The 18,264-nt window shown below is 36.7% G+C and overlaps 1 protein-coding gene across 1 annotated transcript; it reads left to right on the top strand.

Moving 5' to 3' along the window:
* Positions 1–6,768: 6,768 nt before the first annotated feature.
* On the top strand, positions 6,769–7,734 carry LOC101418811 (olfactory receptor 56B34-like). Its single transcript, XM_004466900.1, has one exon. The coding sequence runs from the start codon at positions 6,769–6,771 to the stop codon at positions 7,732–7,734; it is 966 nt and encodes a 321-aa protein (XP_004466957.1).
* Positions 7,735–18,264: the final 10,530 nt, after the last annotated feature.

Below are 18,264 nucleotides of genomic sequence, written 5' to 3'. Positions count from 1 at the left end.
GATTGATTTTCTTCTGTTGAATCACCCTTGCATACCTGGGATAAAATCCACTTGATTATGGTGTATATTCCTTTAATGTGCTTTTGGATTCAGTTTGCAAATATTTTGTTGAGGATTTTTGCATCTATACTCAATAGAGAAATTGGTCTGTAATTTTTTTTTATCATAGTTTATTTATCTGACTTTGGTATTAGAGTGATGTTGGCTTCATAGAATGAGTTTGGTAGCATTCCTTCCTGTTCAATTTTTTTGGAAGATTGTGAGGAAGGCTAGTATTAGGTCTTCTTTAAATGATTGGTAGAATTCACCTGTAACTCTATATGGTCCTGGGCTTTTCATTTTGGGAAGGGTTTTGATGACTGTTTCAATCTCTTTACTTGTGATTGGTTTGCTGAGGTCTTCTATTTCTTCTAGGGTCAATGTAGGATGTTCAGTGATTTCTAGGAATTTTTCAATTTCATCCACGTTGTCTAGTTTGTTGGTGTACAGTTGTTCATAGTATTCTCTTCTTTCAAATATATTTTATTGAAGTATATCATTCATACATTAACATATATGAACTATAAGTGTATAGTAAAAGTTGTGCCATCACACAAGAGTCCCATACATCACCCCTCCACCAACACCTTTCATTGTTATAATATATTTGTCACAAACTATGCAAGAGCATCTTCAAAATATTACTACTAACTACATCTATATCTTACATTTGGTGTATTTTTCCCCCAAACCACCCTATTTTTTTAAACAAATCAATTTTATTATACATATTAATAAAGCATTCAATTTATCCAAAGTGTACAATCAATGGTATTTTGGTATAATCACATATTGTGCATTCATCACTTCAATCATTATTAAAGCATTTTCATTATTTCAATAATAATAATAAACAAAAACAGACAAACAAGGAAATTCTCACCTCTCAATTTTTGTTTCCCCTGCTGTACATAGCTGCTATTTCTAGCTATTCTTGCACAATTATTTATTTGTTTATTAACAGTTTTATTGTAATATATTCACATACCATATGATCTATCCAAAGTATATAATCAATGCTTTTTTTAAGTTGTCAAAAAAACCTTTATTGTAAAATTATAAAATAAAATAAAAAAATAGATTGAAAGAAATTACAAATTTTACAAGAGAGTGTAAGGTCAGGTTATATTTAATATAATCAATTGGGTTTTTTTTGTTTTTTTTTGGTTTTTTTAAAGATTTATTTATTTAATTTCCCCTCCTTCCCTGGTTGTCTGTTCTCGGTGTCTATTTTGCTGCATCTTGTTTCTTTGTCCGTTTCTGTTGTCATCAGCGGCTCGGGAAGTGTGGGCGGCGCCATTCCTGGGCAGGCTGCTCTTTCTTTTCACGCTGGGCGGCTTTCCTCACGGGTGCACTCCTTGCGCGTGGGGCTCCCCCACGCGGGGGACACCCTTGCGTGGCACGGCACTCCTTGCGCGCATCAGCACTGCGCATGGCCAGCTCCACACAGAGTCAAGGAGGCCCGGGGTTTGAACCGCGGACCTCCCATATGGTAGACGGACGCCCTAACCACTGGGCCAAAGTCCGTTTCCCATATAATCAATTGTAAGAACTAGATAGTATAGCAACCAACATTTATAAATGTAAATAATTCTAATAGAAATGAATTACAACAGAATTCTAATTTTTATATTACATCTCTAACTATTGGACATAAAAATCTCTAAGAATGAAATAAATTATTGGTTTAGTTATTTAATTTCCAATTAGGCCATAATTGATTCTATATAATTAAATTCCTCTTTGGGAATTCTTCACATCTTATTGGAATTAATTACCACAAATAATATGCCATCTCATAATTTTATGAGGCAGGAAAAGAAAAAATCTTTTTCAACAGTAGTCATGCTAAAATATTATTGATCCAGATGAATCATTTTAATTAATGAGTATGATTAAGAAAGGGTAAAAGAAAAATGAAGCATCCAAAAATATATCTCTTCTCCAGGCCTCCTCAACTAAAAGCTAGTGTTTATTATGAAGAAAGTTACAGAATACTGATCACAGGAATAATTTGACAATTGCACTGAGTAATTATTTTTCGTATACTATAATATTGTTATTTTACATTTATCTGGTGGACTCCAGCTCTTTTTTGGTTACTATAATACCTTTTTCCAACCTTTCACTTTTAATATGGTTGTGTCCTTATGTCTGAGATGTGTCTCTTGTAGACAACATATAGATGGCTCATATTTTTAATCCATTCTATCAGTCTATGTCTTTTGATTAGAGTTCAATCCATTAACATTCAGTATTAATACCATCATCCATTTTGTTCTTCAGTTCTCTGTTGTCATACCAATCTATTTGCCTGTCTTCTTATCCTTTAGTTTACCCTTCCTAATAATCTTCATTTCTAAATTCTTCTCCAAATCTCTCACTCTTGTGAGTACCTCTTGTAATTCTGGTCCTTTGCTAACATATTCTGTCAGTTTTTGTTTGTCTGTGAAGAATTTGAGCTCACCCTCATTTCTGAAGGACAATTTTGCCACATACAGAATTCTTGGCTGGCAGTTTTTCTCTTTCAGTACCTTAAGTACATCATACCCCTTTTTTCTCTCCTCCATGGTTTCTGATGAGAGTTCTGCACTTACTCTTATGAGTTTCCCTTGTACGTGATGTTTTGCTTTTCTCTTGCTGCTTTCAGAATCCTCTCTTTTATCTCTGATATTTGTCATTCTGAAGAGTAGATGTCTTGGGGTAGGTCTATTCAGATTTATTCTGTTTGGCGTGCATTGCCCTTATGGATATGATATTTATGTCCTTCATAAGGGCTGGGAAATTTTCAGTCATGATTTCCTTAAATATACTTTCTGCCCCTTTTCCATTCTCTTCTCCTTCTGGGACACCAGTAATGAACGTGTTTGTGTGTTTCATGGTGTTATTCAATTCCCTGAGACTCTGTTCCACTTTTCCCATTCTCTTCTCTTTCTATTCTCCTGTCTTTTCCAGTTCAGACGTTCGGCCTTTGAAGTCACTAAGTCTGTCTTAGAGCAATTCAAATCTGCTCTTATGTGCCTCTAATGTATTTTTTTATTTTATTTTCTAATTACCTTTTATCTAAAGTTAATAGATCACACAAAACAATACATTAAAATACATAAGAGTTTCCGATATACCCCACTCCTCACCCTCCACCCCCATCATTTTTAATTGTATTTTTTGAAGATATACATAGATGACAAAAAATGTTACATTAAAACATATAAGAGGTTCCCATATACCCCACCCCTCCCCATGCCCCACTCCTCCCACATCAACCACCTCTTTCATCATTGTGGCACATTCATTGCATTTGGTGAATACATTTTGGAGTACTGCTGTACCACATGGATAATAATTTACATTGTAGTTATTTTTAATCTCATCCATCCTGTCTTTCATTCCCATAAGGTCTGTTACTTCTCTTTGCAGGCTTTCAGCTTGTTCTTTATGCTCTCCCAGTGTCTTTTTAATATCCTTTATTTCTTTAGCCGTATTTTCTATAAATTTTTTGAAGTGATTATGACTGATTAATTGTCTTAAATCCTGTATCTCTTCATGATATTTGGTTTGTTCTTTTGCTGGACTATCTCTTCCTGTTTCCTAGTATAGCTTGTAATTTTTTGCTGATGTCTAGGCATCTGAATATGTTGGTGAGTTTACTCAGATTCCAATTTCTCTCCCTTGCCTACTTTTAAGATTTATTTTACTTATATCTCCCCCTCACTCCCCACCATTGTCTGCTCTCTGTGTCAATTCACTGTGTGTTCTTCTGTGTCTGCTTGTGTTCTTCATTAGGTGGCTCCCAGAAACAATCCTGGGACCTTCTGGAGTGGGAGAGAGGTGATTACTCTCTTGCGCCGCCTCAACTCCCTGTTCTGCTACATCTTATTTTCTCTCCTCTGTGTCTCTTGTTGCACCATCTTGCTGACCAGCTTTCTGCATCAGCTGGCACTCCTATGTGGGGCAGCTTTTCCATCCTGGGCGGCATTCCCACGCAGAGTGGCATTCCTGTGCCGGGCAGGATTCCCAGGTGGACCAGCTCACTGCGTGGGCCAGTTTGCCCTCACCAAGAGGCCCTGGGCATCAAACCCTGGACCTCATATATTGTAGATGGGAGCCCAATTAGTTGAGCCACATCCATTTCCCTCTCTTGCCAATTTTATGTTTTTTCTCACAGCTTTTCTTTGATAGTTGATTCAACTTATCCGCAGTCATTAAAATTGCCCAGCTTAAGTTTTCAATATCGGGCCAGGTACTCCCTAGTGGGGCACAGATTTTCTCCCAGGGGTTGGATACAGAAAGAAGTTTTTGTCCATGCAATTTCCAGATTTGCCAGCAGATGGTGCTAGTTAGCACACCTTTTCATTAAATTGTTTCAGTCTGGCTTTCCTGTGTTCCTATGTTGGCTCTCCAGAGCAGAGAGCTTTCAGCTCTGCCTGTTAGTCCTGTCGCCATCTTCCCACAGTCCTCTCCATAGTATCCTCTTGTGATCTCTTTTATTTCTGTGGCATCAGCGATAATGACCCCCTCTCACTTCTTATTTTATTCATTTGCATGTTCTTTCTTTTTTTCTTTGTTAGTCTAGCTAAGAGTTTGTTAATTTTCTTGATCTCAAAGAACCAACTTTTGGTTTTGTTGATTCTATTGTTTCTTTTGGTCTCAGTTTCACTTATTTCTGCAATAATTTTGCTATTTCTTTCCTTCTGCTTGCTTGGGCATAGTTTGCTTTTCTTTTCTAGTTCCTCCAGGTGTGCACCTAGTTCTTTGATCTTAAGCTCTTTCCTCTTTTTTAGCTTATTTTTTAAAAAGATTTATTTATTTATTTCTCTCCCCTCCCCCGGTTGTGCTGGGCAGCTCTCCTTATGGGACGCACTCCTTGTGCATGGGGCTCCCCTACGTGGTGGACACCCCTGCATGGCAGGGCACTCACTGTGCGCATCAGCACTCCTTAGTGGACATCCCTGCGTGTCAGGGCATTCCTTGCGCACATCAGCACTCCTTGCGCGCATCAGCACTGCGCATGGGCCAGCTCCACATGGGTCAAGGAGGCCCAGGCTTTGAACCGTGCACCTCCCATGTGGTAGACAGACGCCCTAACCACTGGGCCAAGTCAGCCGCCTCTCTTTTTTAAATGTAAGCCTTCATGTATACGAATTTCCCTCTTAGCACCACCTTCACTGTATTCCATAGGTTTTGATATGTTGTGGTCTCACTTTTAGTCATCTAAAGATATTTACTGATTTCTCTTGCATTTAGAAATGTTTATAAATGCTCTTATGACATGGCACAGGACACAAAATTCATGCATAAATTTTTGTCAATTATATAAAAAATAAGGCATAAGTAGCCATTGAAAGTAAATACTCCAAAATACTGTGATTATCTCTAAGTGGTAAAATTAGACATATTGGATTTTCTAATCATAGTTATTTTTTTTAGTTTCCAAAATGTTTTATGTGAATGTATCTAAATTTTTTATTCCAAGAGAGGAATACATGCATATCTTCATCAATAATTGGCCTACATATTTCTTCTCCCTTTAGAGGTACATGCAAAAGACATTAAACACCAATAAAATTGAATAAGGAGAGTGATTTAAAGGTGAAAATCTTATGACACAGAAACTACATATGTCAAATTATATTCAAGTGTAAAGGCAATAAAGAATAATTTACAATTATGCAAGGATACCTAAAACATATTGCCAATTTCTCTTTTCCAATAACTTGAAATTTTTCTACTACAGTGCAAAATTTGAATCAAAATAAAGACCTCACAAATAGGGAGGTTTAGTTCTAAAAAGACATATAGAGAACATTGATTTCACTTAAACATAAAATTGTCTAAATATCTAAAGTTATTGTAATTATTGTAATTGTAATTTAATTTCGTTAAAGAAATTTAAATTTCTTTAAAGAAAAATATGGTAATGTTAAAATAATAATAAACCTAGAGGTGCAGGAAGTATTGCTAATTTAGTCATCTTATATATTTCAGTATTTTAAAAAATCAATCATTACAAAAATATTGGTTTTAATGTTTAAATTTACTTTTGTAATCAGAAGGTGGATAAAAGGTTATACCTTAAAAGAATCATTTATGTTAATTTCACCATTAGCAACCATTCATTGGAATATGCACAGCAATTGAATACAGAATACTAAGATTTTTAGCCCTAGGTCATTTTTCACTTAAACTCTGATCTCAGATAAATCATTTAACTTCTGTGAACCTAAATTTCCTCAAATTCGAAAACTTTTCAATGTTTTTGTAAAATCTCTTGAACCCTTTTTAAAACAAAGCCATTATGATGATTTCTGTTTCGACTTCATGTTCTTCCCTGCAAGGTCCAAGAAGAGACATATCAATTCTGCCTTCAGGCTTTACCTCCTGGGAAGTCAAGTTGTTCATAATGATTGTGTCTCCTGCTTTATATCCACATCATCTTGCTCCATGTAGAAAAACACCACTGAAAGACATGAAGTCAGTAACCAATCGCCCCCGGCTTTCTTTTTCTACTATAATCTTCTTTTTAGGACATATGTGGCAACTCAGTTGCTCTTCTGTGAACTTTTCCCAGAAACTAAAAAGACATGGGGGTATCATGACCAAAGAGACTGAGTTATTGTGGGTGAACCTTATGACTTTAAATTAAATATCAATCTCAGCTGGACACTTAATCAACCTTCTTGTTTTCCTTTTATGTGCAGACAGACACTGAGAATTAAGATGTCTCAAGATATGGATATCTCCCAGAGTATAACTAATAGCTCTACATTTCAAGTATCTAAGTTCATCCTGATGGGACTCCCAGGCATCCATGAGTGGCAGCACTGGCTCTCACTGCCTCTGGCTCTGCTCTACCTCTCAGCTCTTGGTGCAAATCTCCTCATCGTGATTACCATCCAGCATGAGCTTAACTTGCACCAGCCCATGTATCAATTCCTTAGTATCTTGGCTATAGTGGATATTGGACTCGCCACCACCATCATGCCCAAGATCCTGGCCATTTTCTGGTTCGATGCTAAGGTCATCAGTCTGCCTGAGTGCTTTGCTCAAATCTATGCTGTTCACACTTTTATTAGCATGGAGTCAGGCATTTTCCTCTGCATGGCTGTGGATAGATATGTAGCCATCTGTCACCCACTGCAATACCCTTCCATAGTTACTGAAGCTTTTGTGGTCAAAGCCACAGGATTCATGGTGCTTAGGAATGGGCTGTTGACCATCCCAGTGCCTGTACTAGCTGCCCAAAGATACTACTGCTCCAGAAATAAAATTGAACACTGCATGTGCTCTAACCCAGGGGTCACCAGCTTGGCCTGTGATGACATTACCATTAATAGGTTTTATCAGTTGGCTTTGGCATGGGTCATGGGTGGAGGTGATATGGCTCTAGTCTTTGCTTCCTATGTTCTGATCTTTCGCTCTGTGCTGAGGCTGAACTCTGCTGAAGCAATAGTCAAGGCTCTCAGTACCTGCAGCTCCCATCTCATCCTCATCTTCTTTTTCTACACAACCATTGTTGTAGTGTCTATAGCCCATCTGGCAGGGAAAGCAGTTCCCATCTTCCCCGTTCTACTTAATATACTTAACATTGTCATACCCCCAGCCCTTAACCCCATGGTATATGCTCTTCGGACCCAGGAGCTCAGAGTGGGCTTCTGGAAGGTGTTTGGTTTAGGTGAGAATGTGTCCAGAAAGTGACTCAAACTTATATAATGGGATACGTGATACTGCAAAGATGGCACAGGTTTTGAAACCCAACAGACACAAGTTGCTATCACATTTCCCTCTTTCACTAGGAAATACAATTTGTTAAATAACGTAGGAACAAAAGATCACATTCTCGAAGAAAAGAATATTGAAAATGAAAACAAAGATGGGTATAGCTATATATATTGTTTCATTTACATTTAAAAGTTGACAGCATGAAAATAATTCAAATATCTATCAACTTATTAATGGATAAAAAATGTAGTATATCCATGCATTGGAATATTAAACAGCAATAAAAACAAATGAAGTACTGATACATGCTACAACATGATAAGCCTTGAAGACATTATGTTTAGTAAAGTCAGAAATGAAAGGCCATATATTATATAATTCTATTTATATGAAATGTCCAGAATAGGCAAATGCGTAGAGATAGAAAGTAGATCAATGGTTGTCATGGACTAGGGGTGTTGAGGGTCAGGCAGGGAATGGAGAACTAGTACAAATGGGTACAGGGTTTCCTTTTGGAAGATGAACGTGTTAAAAAATTAGATAATCATGATGGTTGCACAACTCTGTGAATATACTAAAGACCACTGAATTGTATACATTTTAAAAGTTTGAATTTTACTGTATGTGAATAAGCTTATTTTTTTAATGTTTCTAGCAGTTTGTCTAACAGTGAAGGCAACAGATACTCCTCCTTCTAGAAGAGTTAGTATAGTAATAACTGTGTAAGGAAAAAATGTAACAGAAGGCAGACCGGGATCAAGATGATGAGTGAGAAGCTTTGGGGCTCTGTTCTCCCACAGAATCTTTGAACAAAGATCAAAAATGGGCATAAACATCTTTCTCAAAGCTCCAAAATACAGTTAAAAGATTACAGTAAAAGGGTGAGTGCCAAGACAAGAGAAAGGCAACTGAAAAACAGTAGAATTCATGATTCCCTGCCTGGCCCCACCCTCATTCACTTACTATATCAATGTGGATTTGGCCCACAACCCCAATGAAGGTCCCTGGTCCCAGTTTCAGAGGACCAGAGTAAACCTCTTGTACATACTGGGAGGATATATGTCTGACCCAGTCTTTCCAGTGGCAGCCTGAGGAACTGAACTAAGATACTCATTATAGGCTGCCCCAGAATTTGCCCTACATGTAGAAAGCAACTCACAGAACTCTTTTACAGAATTCTGTGGGAAAGCAGTCAAACTGTGGCTGCCTGGAGCAAGGGATTACTAGCTGTGGGGCATATAGTGAGTGCCTAGGAAAGAGAGGAAACCATTTCTTAGGACAGGTGAGACATTTCTACCCATGTAGATTGGGAAAATCCTAGCGCCACACATGCATACCTGAAACAAGACACCGGTGCAGAAAGTACCAGGAAAGCCCCTATGCTTTGACCTCCAAATAGTTTCTAAACTCATTGTGTGGATAATCTTTGAAGGAGAGCACTCCCACAGGCCAATCTACAAAGACTGGGAAAGATTTTTTTCCTTTTTTTTTTTCTTTTATTACTTCTGGCATTCAAGGAAAGCTCTGTCATAACTGTAACTAGATACCAGCTTAAGGAACAGATTCCTCAGACTACATTCCAATGATAACACATTATTCAGTTTTCAACAAAATATTACAAAACATATAAAGAAATAAGGAGCAATGGTCCAGACAAAGGAGAATATTAAAGCGTTAGAAACCATCACCAAGGAGGACCAGACCTAGGACATACCAGGCAAAGAATTTTTTTAAAATGGTCCTAAATATACTCAGAAAGTTAAAGGAAAATATGGACAAAGAACTAAAGAAAATCAGGAAAATGATAGATGAACACAAAAAGAATATCAATAGAAAGTTGGAAATTATGAAAAGGAACCAAACAAGCTGAAGACCTTAGTAACAGAAATTGATAATTCCTTAAAGGAGTTCAACAGCAGATTGGAGCTGGCAGAAGAAAGAATCAGTAAATCTAAAGATAAGACGGTTAAAATCATAGAGTCTGAGGAACAGAAAGAATAAAGAAGAAAATTGATCAGAGTCTGAGGAAACTGAGACACCATAAAGAAAGTATACCAATATATGCATTGTGGGATCCAGGAGAGGAAAGAAAGAGAAGAAGGATCAGAGAAAATATTCAAAGAAATAATGACTAAAAACTTCCCTAATTTAATGAAAGATATGAATATACACATCCAAGATGCTTAATGAACCTTAAATAGTAGAAACCCAAATAGATCCACACAACAGCATATTATAATCAAATAGTCAAATGCCAAAGATAAAGAGAATTCAGAGAGCTTCAAGAAAGAAGCAACCTATTACATACAAGAGAACCTTAATAAGATTAAGTGCGAATTTCTCATCAGAAACCATAGAGGAAGAAGGTAGTGGGGTGATGTATTTAAAGTGCTGAAAGTAAAACATTATCAACCAAGAATTCTATATCTGGCAAAACTGTTTCAAAAATGAGGGAGAGATTAAGACATTCCCAAATAAACAAAAGCTGAGGAAATTCATCACCACTAGACCAGCCCAACAAGAGATTCTAAAAAGAGTTCTGAAGATTGAAAGGAAAGGAAATAGACAATAGATGAAAGACCCATGAAGAAATGAAAATCTCAATTAAGGATAACAATATGGGCAAATATAAACGCCAGTACTATTGTGTTCTTGGTTTTTAACTCCACTTTGTACTTCTTACAGGATCTAAAGGCAAGTGCATAAAATGTAATAATAAGTGGTTTTGGACTCAAAATGGATAAACACAATTTGTGCAAGAACTACATGAAAGTGGGTAGATGGAGGAGTATAGGACCATAGTTTGTATATGGTATTGAAGTTAAGTTGGTACCAAAGCAAATGAGATTGTTATAGATATAGAATGTTAAATTTAAGCCTCATGGTAACTACAAAGAAAATACCAGTGAATATGGAAGCTCAAAGAGATGGAAATTCGATCCAGGTTGACAGGGGGAATTGGGAATTGCATAATGGGTGCAATTCCTGTTTGGAGAAATAGGAAAGGTTTAATAAGGTAAGGTGGTAAAGGTACTGCAACATTATGAATCTCATTAATCTCACTGAATTGTATGCTTGGGAGTGGTTGAGATAGGAAAGTTTATATCGTACACATGTTCCCACAATTAAAAAAGAAAGAAAGAAATAACAGCTAAAGAGACAATGACAATTAAACACAATACATGATCCTTGATGGGACCTAAAAATGGAGGAGAAAACACTCAAAAGGATATATTTTTAGATCTTTTAGTTTCCTCGGCTGCTCAAGCAAATACCATGCAATGGGTTGCCTTAAACAATAAGAATTTATTAGTTCACAGTTCTGAGGCTAAGAGAAAGTCCAAATCAAAGTATCATCAAGATGATGCATTCTTCCTGAGGACTGGCATTCTGGGGCTGGCTGCTGGTGATCCTTGGTCCTTGGCTTCCCTGTCACATGGCAAAGCACATGTGGCCTCTTCTAGCCTCTCCATTGTCTTCCAGATTCTGTTGAATTTCAGCTTCGTGTTTCCTATGGCTCTCTCTATATATCTCTCTCCCTCCCTCCCTTTCTCTCTCTCTCCCCCCCCCAATATATATATATAAAATGTCTGAATATATATATATATATAAAAAAATAAAATGTCTCTCTCTCCCCCATATATATATATAAAATGTCTGAATTTCATTCAACTTATAAAAGCCTCTGGTAATAGGATGACAACCCATCCTAATTAAAGTGGGCCACAGCTAAACTGAAGTAAGCTCATCAAAAAGTCCTATTTACAATGGGTTCATACCCACAGGAATGGATTAAATTTGAGAACATGTTTTTCTGGGTACATACAGCTCTAAACCACCACATTGGAACATATGAAAAAAATGGAATATATTCTGCACACTTTATATCAATGTTAAATTTCTTGAACTTGATAACTGTTACATAAGTGAATATCCTTGTCCTTAGGAAATGTACATGGCAGCATTAAGTGTTCATGTATACATGATGCATACAACCTACACTCAAATATTCAGAAAATAGGTAATAGATAGATAATAGATACATACATAAGTAGGTACATAGATAGATATATAGACAAATACATAGATGAAATAAGAGGAAGGGAAGGAAGGAGGGAGGGAGAGAGGGAGAGAGGGAAGGAAGGAAGGGCAAATATGGCAAAATGTTAAAATAGGTAGATCTAGGTAAATGTAAAAATGAATGGACCCAGGTATCTGGGATGGTAGGGGTATACTGGAGTTCTCTGTATGGGATCTGCATTATTTTTGTAGTTGTAAGTTGGAAATATTTCAAAATAAAAAGTTAAAAAAATAAGAATAACAAATTATTTTTTGTCTTAATGAAGGCTGACCTCTCCCACTATATTTGGAGCTAATTAGTATTTGAGCCAAGAAGTTTTCTAGAAAAACAGCAATGAAACCAACTGCCTCCAAATCTCCTCATTTAGGAATTTAATATATTATGACCTTCCCTAATGGGTAGATGAAGATAATGCCAACTGATATCCTAAACCCGCTTCAAATTCTACTTTTAAGTCCTGGAAGATCCCTTGGAGTGAAATCACACCATAAATGAAATCTGTGTGTATTGAGAGTTGTTAGGCCTGTGATGGTTAGGCTAATGTGTCAACTCGGCCAGGAAATTGTGCCTAGTTGTTTGGTCAAGCAAGCACTGGGCTAATCATAATACAAGGACATTTATGGACTTTAGTCGCCAGTGACTTTACTGCACTGATAGCTGAACACATTTACATCAATCAGGGAGATTGCCATCAGCAATGAGTGAGGCTTTATCCAATCAGTTGAATGCCTTAAAAGGGGGAAGTGATTTCAGCATTCACAGAGAATTTCCCAGCTCTCATTAAACAGCCAGCATCTCCCAGAAACTCATCAAGGATGGTCATTAGACTTTCACCAGAGCCCCTGGTTTGCAGCCTCCCTGTGGAAACTAGACTTGTGCATCCCCATGGTCATGTGAGAGATTCCTATAAAATCTCTTACTATTGACAGATATTTCCTGTTGATTCTAGTTCCCTGACTAACACAAGGGCTAATATCCTGGGCCCAGTGCCAAACTCTAGAAGAACAAGGCAGTAGTATTGTCATATTTAGCAAATAAAAATATAGGATGTGCAGATAAATAATTTCAGATAAACAGGAAATACTTTTTCAGTAAAATTATGTTCCATGCAATATTTGGGACATACTTACACACAAAAAAATATTTTTTGTTTGTCTGAAATTCAAATTTAACTGAATGTCCTGTATTTTATCTGAAAACACTACAAGGGAATTGATTGCTACTAAGTCACCATGTAGCTGAGGGTGGGGCTCTTACTGACCTAGTTTCTTTGAAACTATGGCAGTAGTTTGGGAGGAATAGCTAAGCATGTGAATGTAAATTAAAGGGCTGGAAACTTGGGATCTGAAGTACAGAACACACTTGGCCAAACATTATACTGAGAAAATAAAATCACCTTACCTCAAAAAAGAAAAAAAGGCTGATAATACATATGGCTTGGCAGAGTAAGGAGGTCATAAATTCTTTTCCTACAAAACAATATAAAAATGGAAAAATTGTCAGAAATCCCTATTTCCTGGCTTTGGAAACCAACTAGCAGAAAACCACAAATTCAAGAAAAGCTGCTAAACTTAGGAGGAGTAAGAGTACATGTTGTGTTTGCCTGTTCTGCACCCATACAACCTGTCCCACCCAGCTCAGTCAGTGTGATAATTCTACCCAAGCAGGACTGATGGTGAAAACCAGCAGCTTCGCTGCTAGAAGGGGCTAACCTGATTTGGAATGGAAAACAAAAAAGCCATTCTCAGTGCGAAATGGAAAAACCTAAAGCTGCTTTCCTGGTTGGGGCAAGCAGCAGTCTAGAAGACTGGCCAGAGGTTTACAGGGAGATATTAGAAATGAGAGGACCATAGGTTTAATAAGTCCTCCACACAGGACTGACTTAACTGGAATGTTGCACACACATTCATGGGAGAACAAAGAGGGTTCAAGGTCTCCACACATCCCTAGCTGTCCAGGAGCCTGTGTACATATGCAAAGTAGAATCAAGAGGGCTTGATGAAAAGTAAAAGTTGGGGATGACTTGAAAATTGTTTGAACTTTGAATGTGCTCCCCAAGCCACAGCAGAGCACAGCTGTCTTACTGGCTCAAGATGTTTGGGCACAATTTCTGATAAGTTGTTGGCAGCCGACTAAGCTATGCAAACATAAGGATAACCTATAAAATCCAACCTTAAAAATAGAAATTAAAAAATTTTTAAATGTGAGCATGTGAACATCCTGGAAGTGACAGATTCCACAGATTTAGTTTAAGCGAGTTACTAAAAACAATCAAAAATAGCAACAACAAAAACTTTCAGGAAAAAAGTCAGAAAAAATATACATAATTTTTAAAGTCTAGTTTAAAACAAACAAAAATAAATAAATATCATGAGACATGCAAAGAAATTAGAAAATATGGCCATAGTCAGGGATGGGGGACGGAAATTAGTCAACAAAATTGTCTCTGAGTGAACCAGATGCTGAGTTTTAACAACAAAGACTTCAAAGCTGTCATTATAAATATGTTCAAAATAATGAGAATCATGCTTAATTAATTAAAGAAGAATATGAGGACAATGGCTCAACAAACAGAGAATCCCAATGAAGATTTAAAAACTATACAAAAGAATCTAATGGAAATCCTAAGTTTGAAAAGTACAATAACTGAAAAAAAATTCACTAGAGGAATTCAACAGAATATCTGAGATGGCAGAAGAATCAGGGTACTGTAAGATAAATCAATAGAAAGTACACACTCTGAAAAGATAGGGGGAAAATTAAAGGAAAATTTTAAAAGACTCAGAAACCTGTAATAGTGCACCACCTTGCTTGTAATTCAGTTCTCAGGAGAGGATAGAGAAATGGTACAAAAATATAATGGTCAAAAACATTGGATGAAAAAACATTAATCTACATATCAAAGAAGCTCAAGAAACCCCAAATAAGATAAAAACAGAGAGATCTTCATCAATATACAGAAGAGTCAAACTATTAAAGACAAAGACAAAGAAAAATATCTTGGAAGCAAGAAGAGAAAAACAGCTCATCACAAACAGGGAAGTAGAATGATTAAATGATGGCTTCTCTACAGAAACATTGGAGGTCAGGAGGCAGGGTAATGACATATTGAAAGTCAAAATGTTTCAACCAAGCTTCTATAACTTTCATTCCTGAATGAAGGCAAAATAAAAACATTCATATATTAAAAAAAAAAAAAAAAGACAGAAAATCCATGGCCAGAAGACTTATATTATAAGAGATACTAAAGAAAATAGTTCTGGAGATAAGGAAAGAACACTGGACAGTAACTTGAATCCACAGGAAGAAATAAAGAGTACTAATATATAGGTAAATTCAAAAGACTATATAAATATATTTTTCTATTTTTTCCTCAAAATTCCTTTAAAAGATCTAAGGTTATATACAGCAATGATAACACATATAGATGTAATATATTTATATGACAGCAATAACACAAAAGAGGCAGGAGGTAATAAAGATATAATGGAGAAATTTTCTATATTTTATCAGTTAAGTTTGTATTCATATGAAGTAGTTTGTGATAAAAAAAAAAAAAAATCCCTAGAGCAACCACTAAGAGAGTAACTAAAAAATAGCTTAAACACCACCTGGTGATGCAACTAGAAAAAGACCTTGAATAAAAGGGGGAAATGGTAAAGATAAATGAGTTTATATAGCTAAGAGACTTCAGAATGAGCCAGGAGGTCATCAGAGGGGTCACGCTTATGCATGTCTCAGCAGAGTCTGAGGGACAGTCAAAGTAGATACAACCCCAGGTAGTGGTGCTTCTGAGGGCTACGTAGGCCCCAGGTATGACAGTCACAGCAGATGGCTCTGGAGTTCAATGCCTTGCCAGTGGGCCCTACTGTGGAATTTGTGTGCCTGAATGTGATGGAGTTGGACTCAGATGTGACTTCTCTACACATGCCTCTTCTGTCACTTTTACTAAAACTGTGATTGGCACTGTGGTTGGTGTTTGCTCAGAACACTTGAATCTCTGGACTGTCCATGTGACAGCGGGGCCCTGAGCCTCAGCAGAGTTGCAACACCTACTCGTTGGTTCATTGGACTTACCCAGATCATCTAATAAGGAGGTGAGGATGGTCAACCACCACACCAAGGAACCAAGAGTATACAATTGCAAGCAGGAGAATTCCATCCATCAGCCAAGTGGGGTCTAAGCTCACTCTCAATTTAGAGGTGGAGTGGGTATCGCCATCCCAGGGTCCCCAGGATGGAGGAATAAAATAAAATTAGAGTGAACTTACTGGTATTCTACTACAGAATTATTGTGTCTCTAGCAATGGGAGAAATTATATCTTTGATGTGGAGACAGTGGCCATGGGAGTTGCTGAAGGCAGGGAGAGGGAAGAAGAGGTGTGATATGGGGGCATTCTGGGGACTTGGAGTTGTCCTGAATGATATTGCAGGCACAGATGCAGGACATTATATACCTACTATAACCCACTGAATGGACTGGGAGAGAGTGTGACCTACAATGTAAACTATAATCCACGCACTATAGCAGTGCTCCAAAATGTATTCATCAAATACAATGAATGTACCACACTAATGAAAGAAGTTGTTGATATGGGAGGAGTGGGGGGTGTGGGGAGTGGAGTATATGGGAACATCTTATATTTTTTAATGTAACATTTTGTGTGATCTATGTATCTTTTTTAAAAAGATAATAAAATAAAAAAGAAAAGGAAATAGCTTAAAAATCAAGAGAATTAAAATAGTACACTAAAAATTTTTATTTTTACAAAATAAGGAAGTAAAAGAGTAACACAGAAACATGATGCATATAGAAAGCAAAAAGCAATATGGCAGATATAAATCCAAGCTTATGATTAATACATCAAATGTGAATGAACTAAAATAGAATACATCAGAAACTGAAAATGCTTTCTCTAATTAGTTGTGGATTGAAAAAAGAAATAAAAAGCACATTATATTTATGGAAAAAATTTAATGAAAATAAAATATAATGAAGTTAACCAGATCTGCTGCCTCCAGAGATAAACTGAAAGCTCTAAATATTTTCATCATTAAAAATACTCAGCCCTGCTCTGCACATCCTGAGATCCCAGCCCACTGGGTCATGCACTACAGTCTACTGAATTTAAAAATATTTTAAAAAAGCTTTCATATTACTCTTTGTCTGGAATCACCAAAGCTCCTATACCCTGACTTTAAGAATTTGGAGGGAACCCATACCAACTGACCATTTGGCAAAAGAGACTATGGGATATTTTATGGCACTCAATAGTGTAAAGGAGGAAGAATAAGCTGACCAACTCCCTCAGTTCATCAAATTGATCCATAATTAACTTTTTGAAAGAAAGAATTTAAACATGAGAGTTCTTATAAAGATATAAAAATGATAACGATTTTCTGAAATAAAAAATGTTCAATCAAATTCAGGAAACAATGAAGATGGGAAAATTGAAACAACATTGCTGAAAATTGAAGTGATGATCTAGATCAAATAAAGAACTCATATATAGGATAGAGTAAAAAGTTCAAAGACAATGACATGAGAAGTAAAAGTCAAGAGACATAAAGAGCAGAGGCAAAAAGAGCTCGTATATTAATTCAGTGAGTTACAGTGGAGGAGACAAGAAATGATAATCAAAGAAACATTCAAAGTTCTACGATCTAGAGAAACAATTAAAACTTCAAATTAAAAGAGATCACTAAGTGCCAGACAGAATTAATACAAAATAATGCACACCTAGCCAAATTCTGGTGAAAATTTTAACATCTCAAAGTTAACTTTTTAAGTCTTACAGAGCTCCACAGAGGGGGAAATATCCCCACAAAGAAAAACGAACAGTAAAGGCAAAGTCGCTGAGAAGGAAGCAAGCATAGCATGTTAAGGGAACAAAAGGGAGACCAGAATGCACAGAGTAAAAAGAGCAAGAATGAGAGTCAGAGATAAAGCAGAGAGGAAAAGAGAAGAGGACCAAGGATTGAGCTGCGGGTATTCCAGTGTTAAAAGGTCAGGGTAAACATGAAGAACTTCAGAGCCAGAGACAGAGAAGGAAAAACCAGTGGAATCAAAGGGAAATTAAGGGAACTGTTCAGGAAGCAAAGTAAAGAAAGTGGATCAAGGAGGAAGTGACCGTCTGTGTCAAAGGACACTGAGTGCTCCAACAAAAAAAAGTAAGGAAGATTGACTACTGAATTTAGCAAAAAGTGACCTAGATAAGAGTAAAGTCAGTGTAATGTCAGGGACAAAAGCCTACTTTGACTGGGTTTATGACAAAATAGGAGAGAGGAATTTGAGGCAAGAATAGAAAATCCTAAAAAGATTTGCTACAAGAGCAGGGGTACTGGGAACATTTATTTCTTGAAAGATAAGAAGATGCCCATACAACAAAGTGAGACGTAACTACTGGAAATTAACACACTATGAA

Source organism: Dasypus novemcinctus, chromosome 10, assembly GCF_030445035.2.
Source record: "Dasypus novemcinctus isolate mDasNov1 chromosome 10, mDasNov1.1.hap2, whole genome shotgun sequence".
Lineage (NCBI taxonomy): Eukaryota > Metazoa > Chordata > Mammalia > Cingulata > Dasypodidae > Dasypus > Dasypus novemcinctus.
This window is presented reverse-complemented; position numbering and strand designations above follow the sequence as displayed.

Bases quoted from the DNA above. Each gene is read 5' to 3' on its own strand.
- LOC101418811 (XM_004466900.1), top strand. From the start codon at position 6,769: ATGGATATCTCCCAGAGTATAACTAATAGCTCTACATTTCAAGTATCT.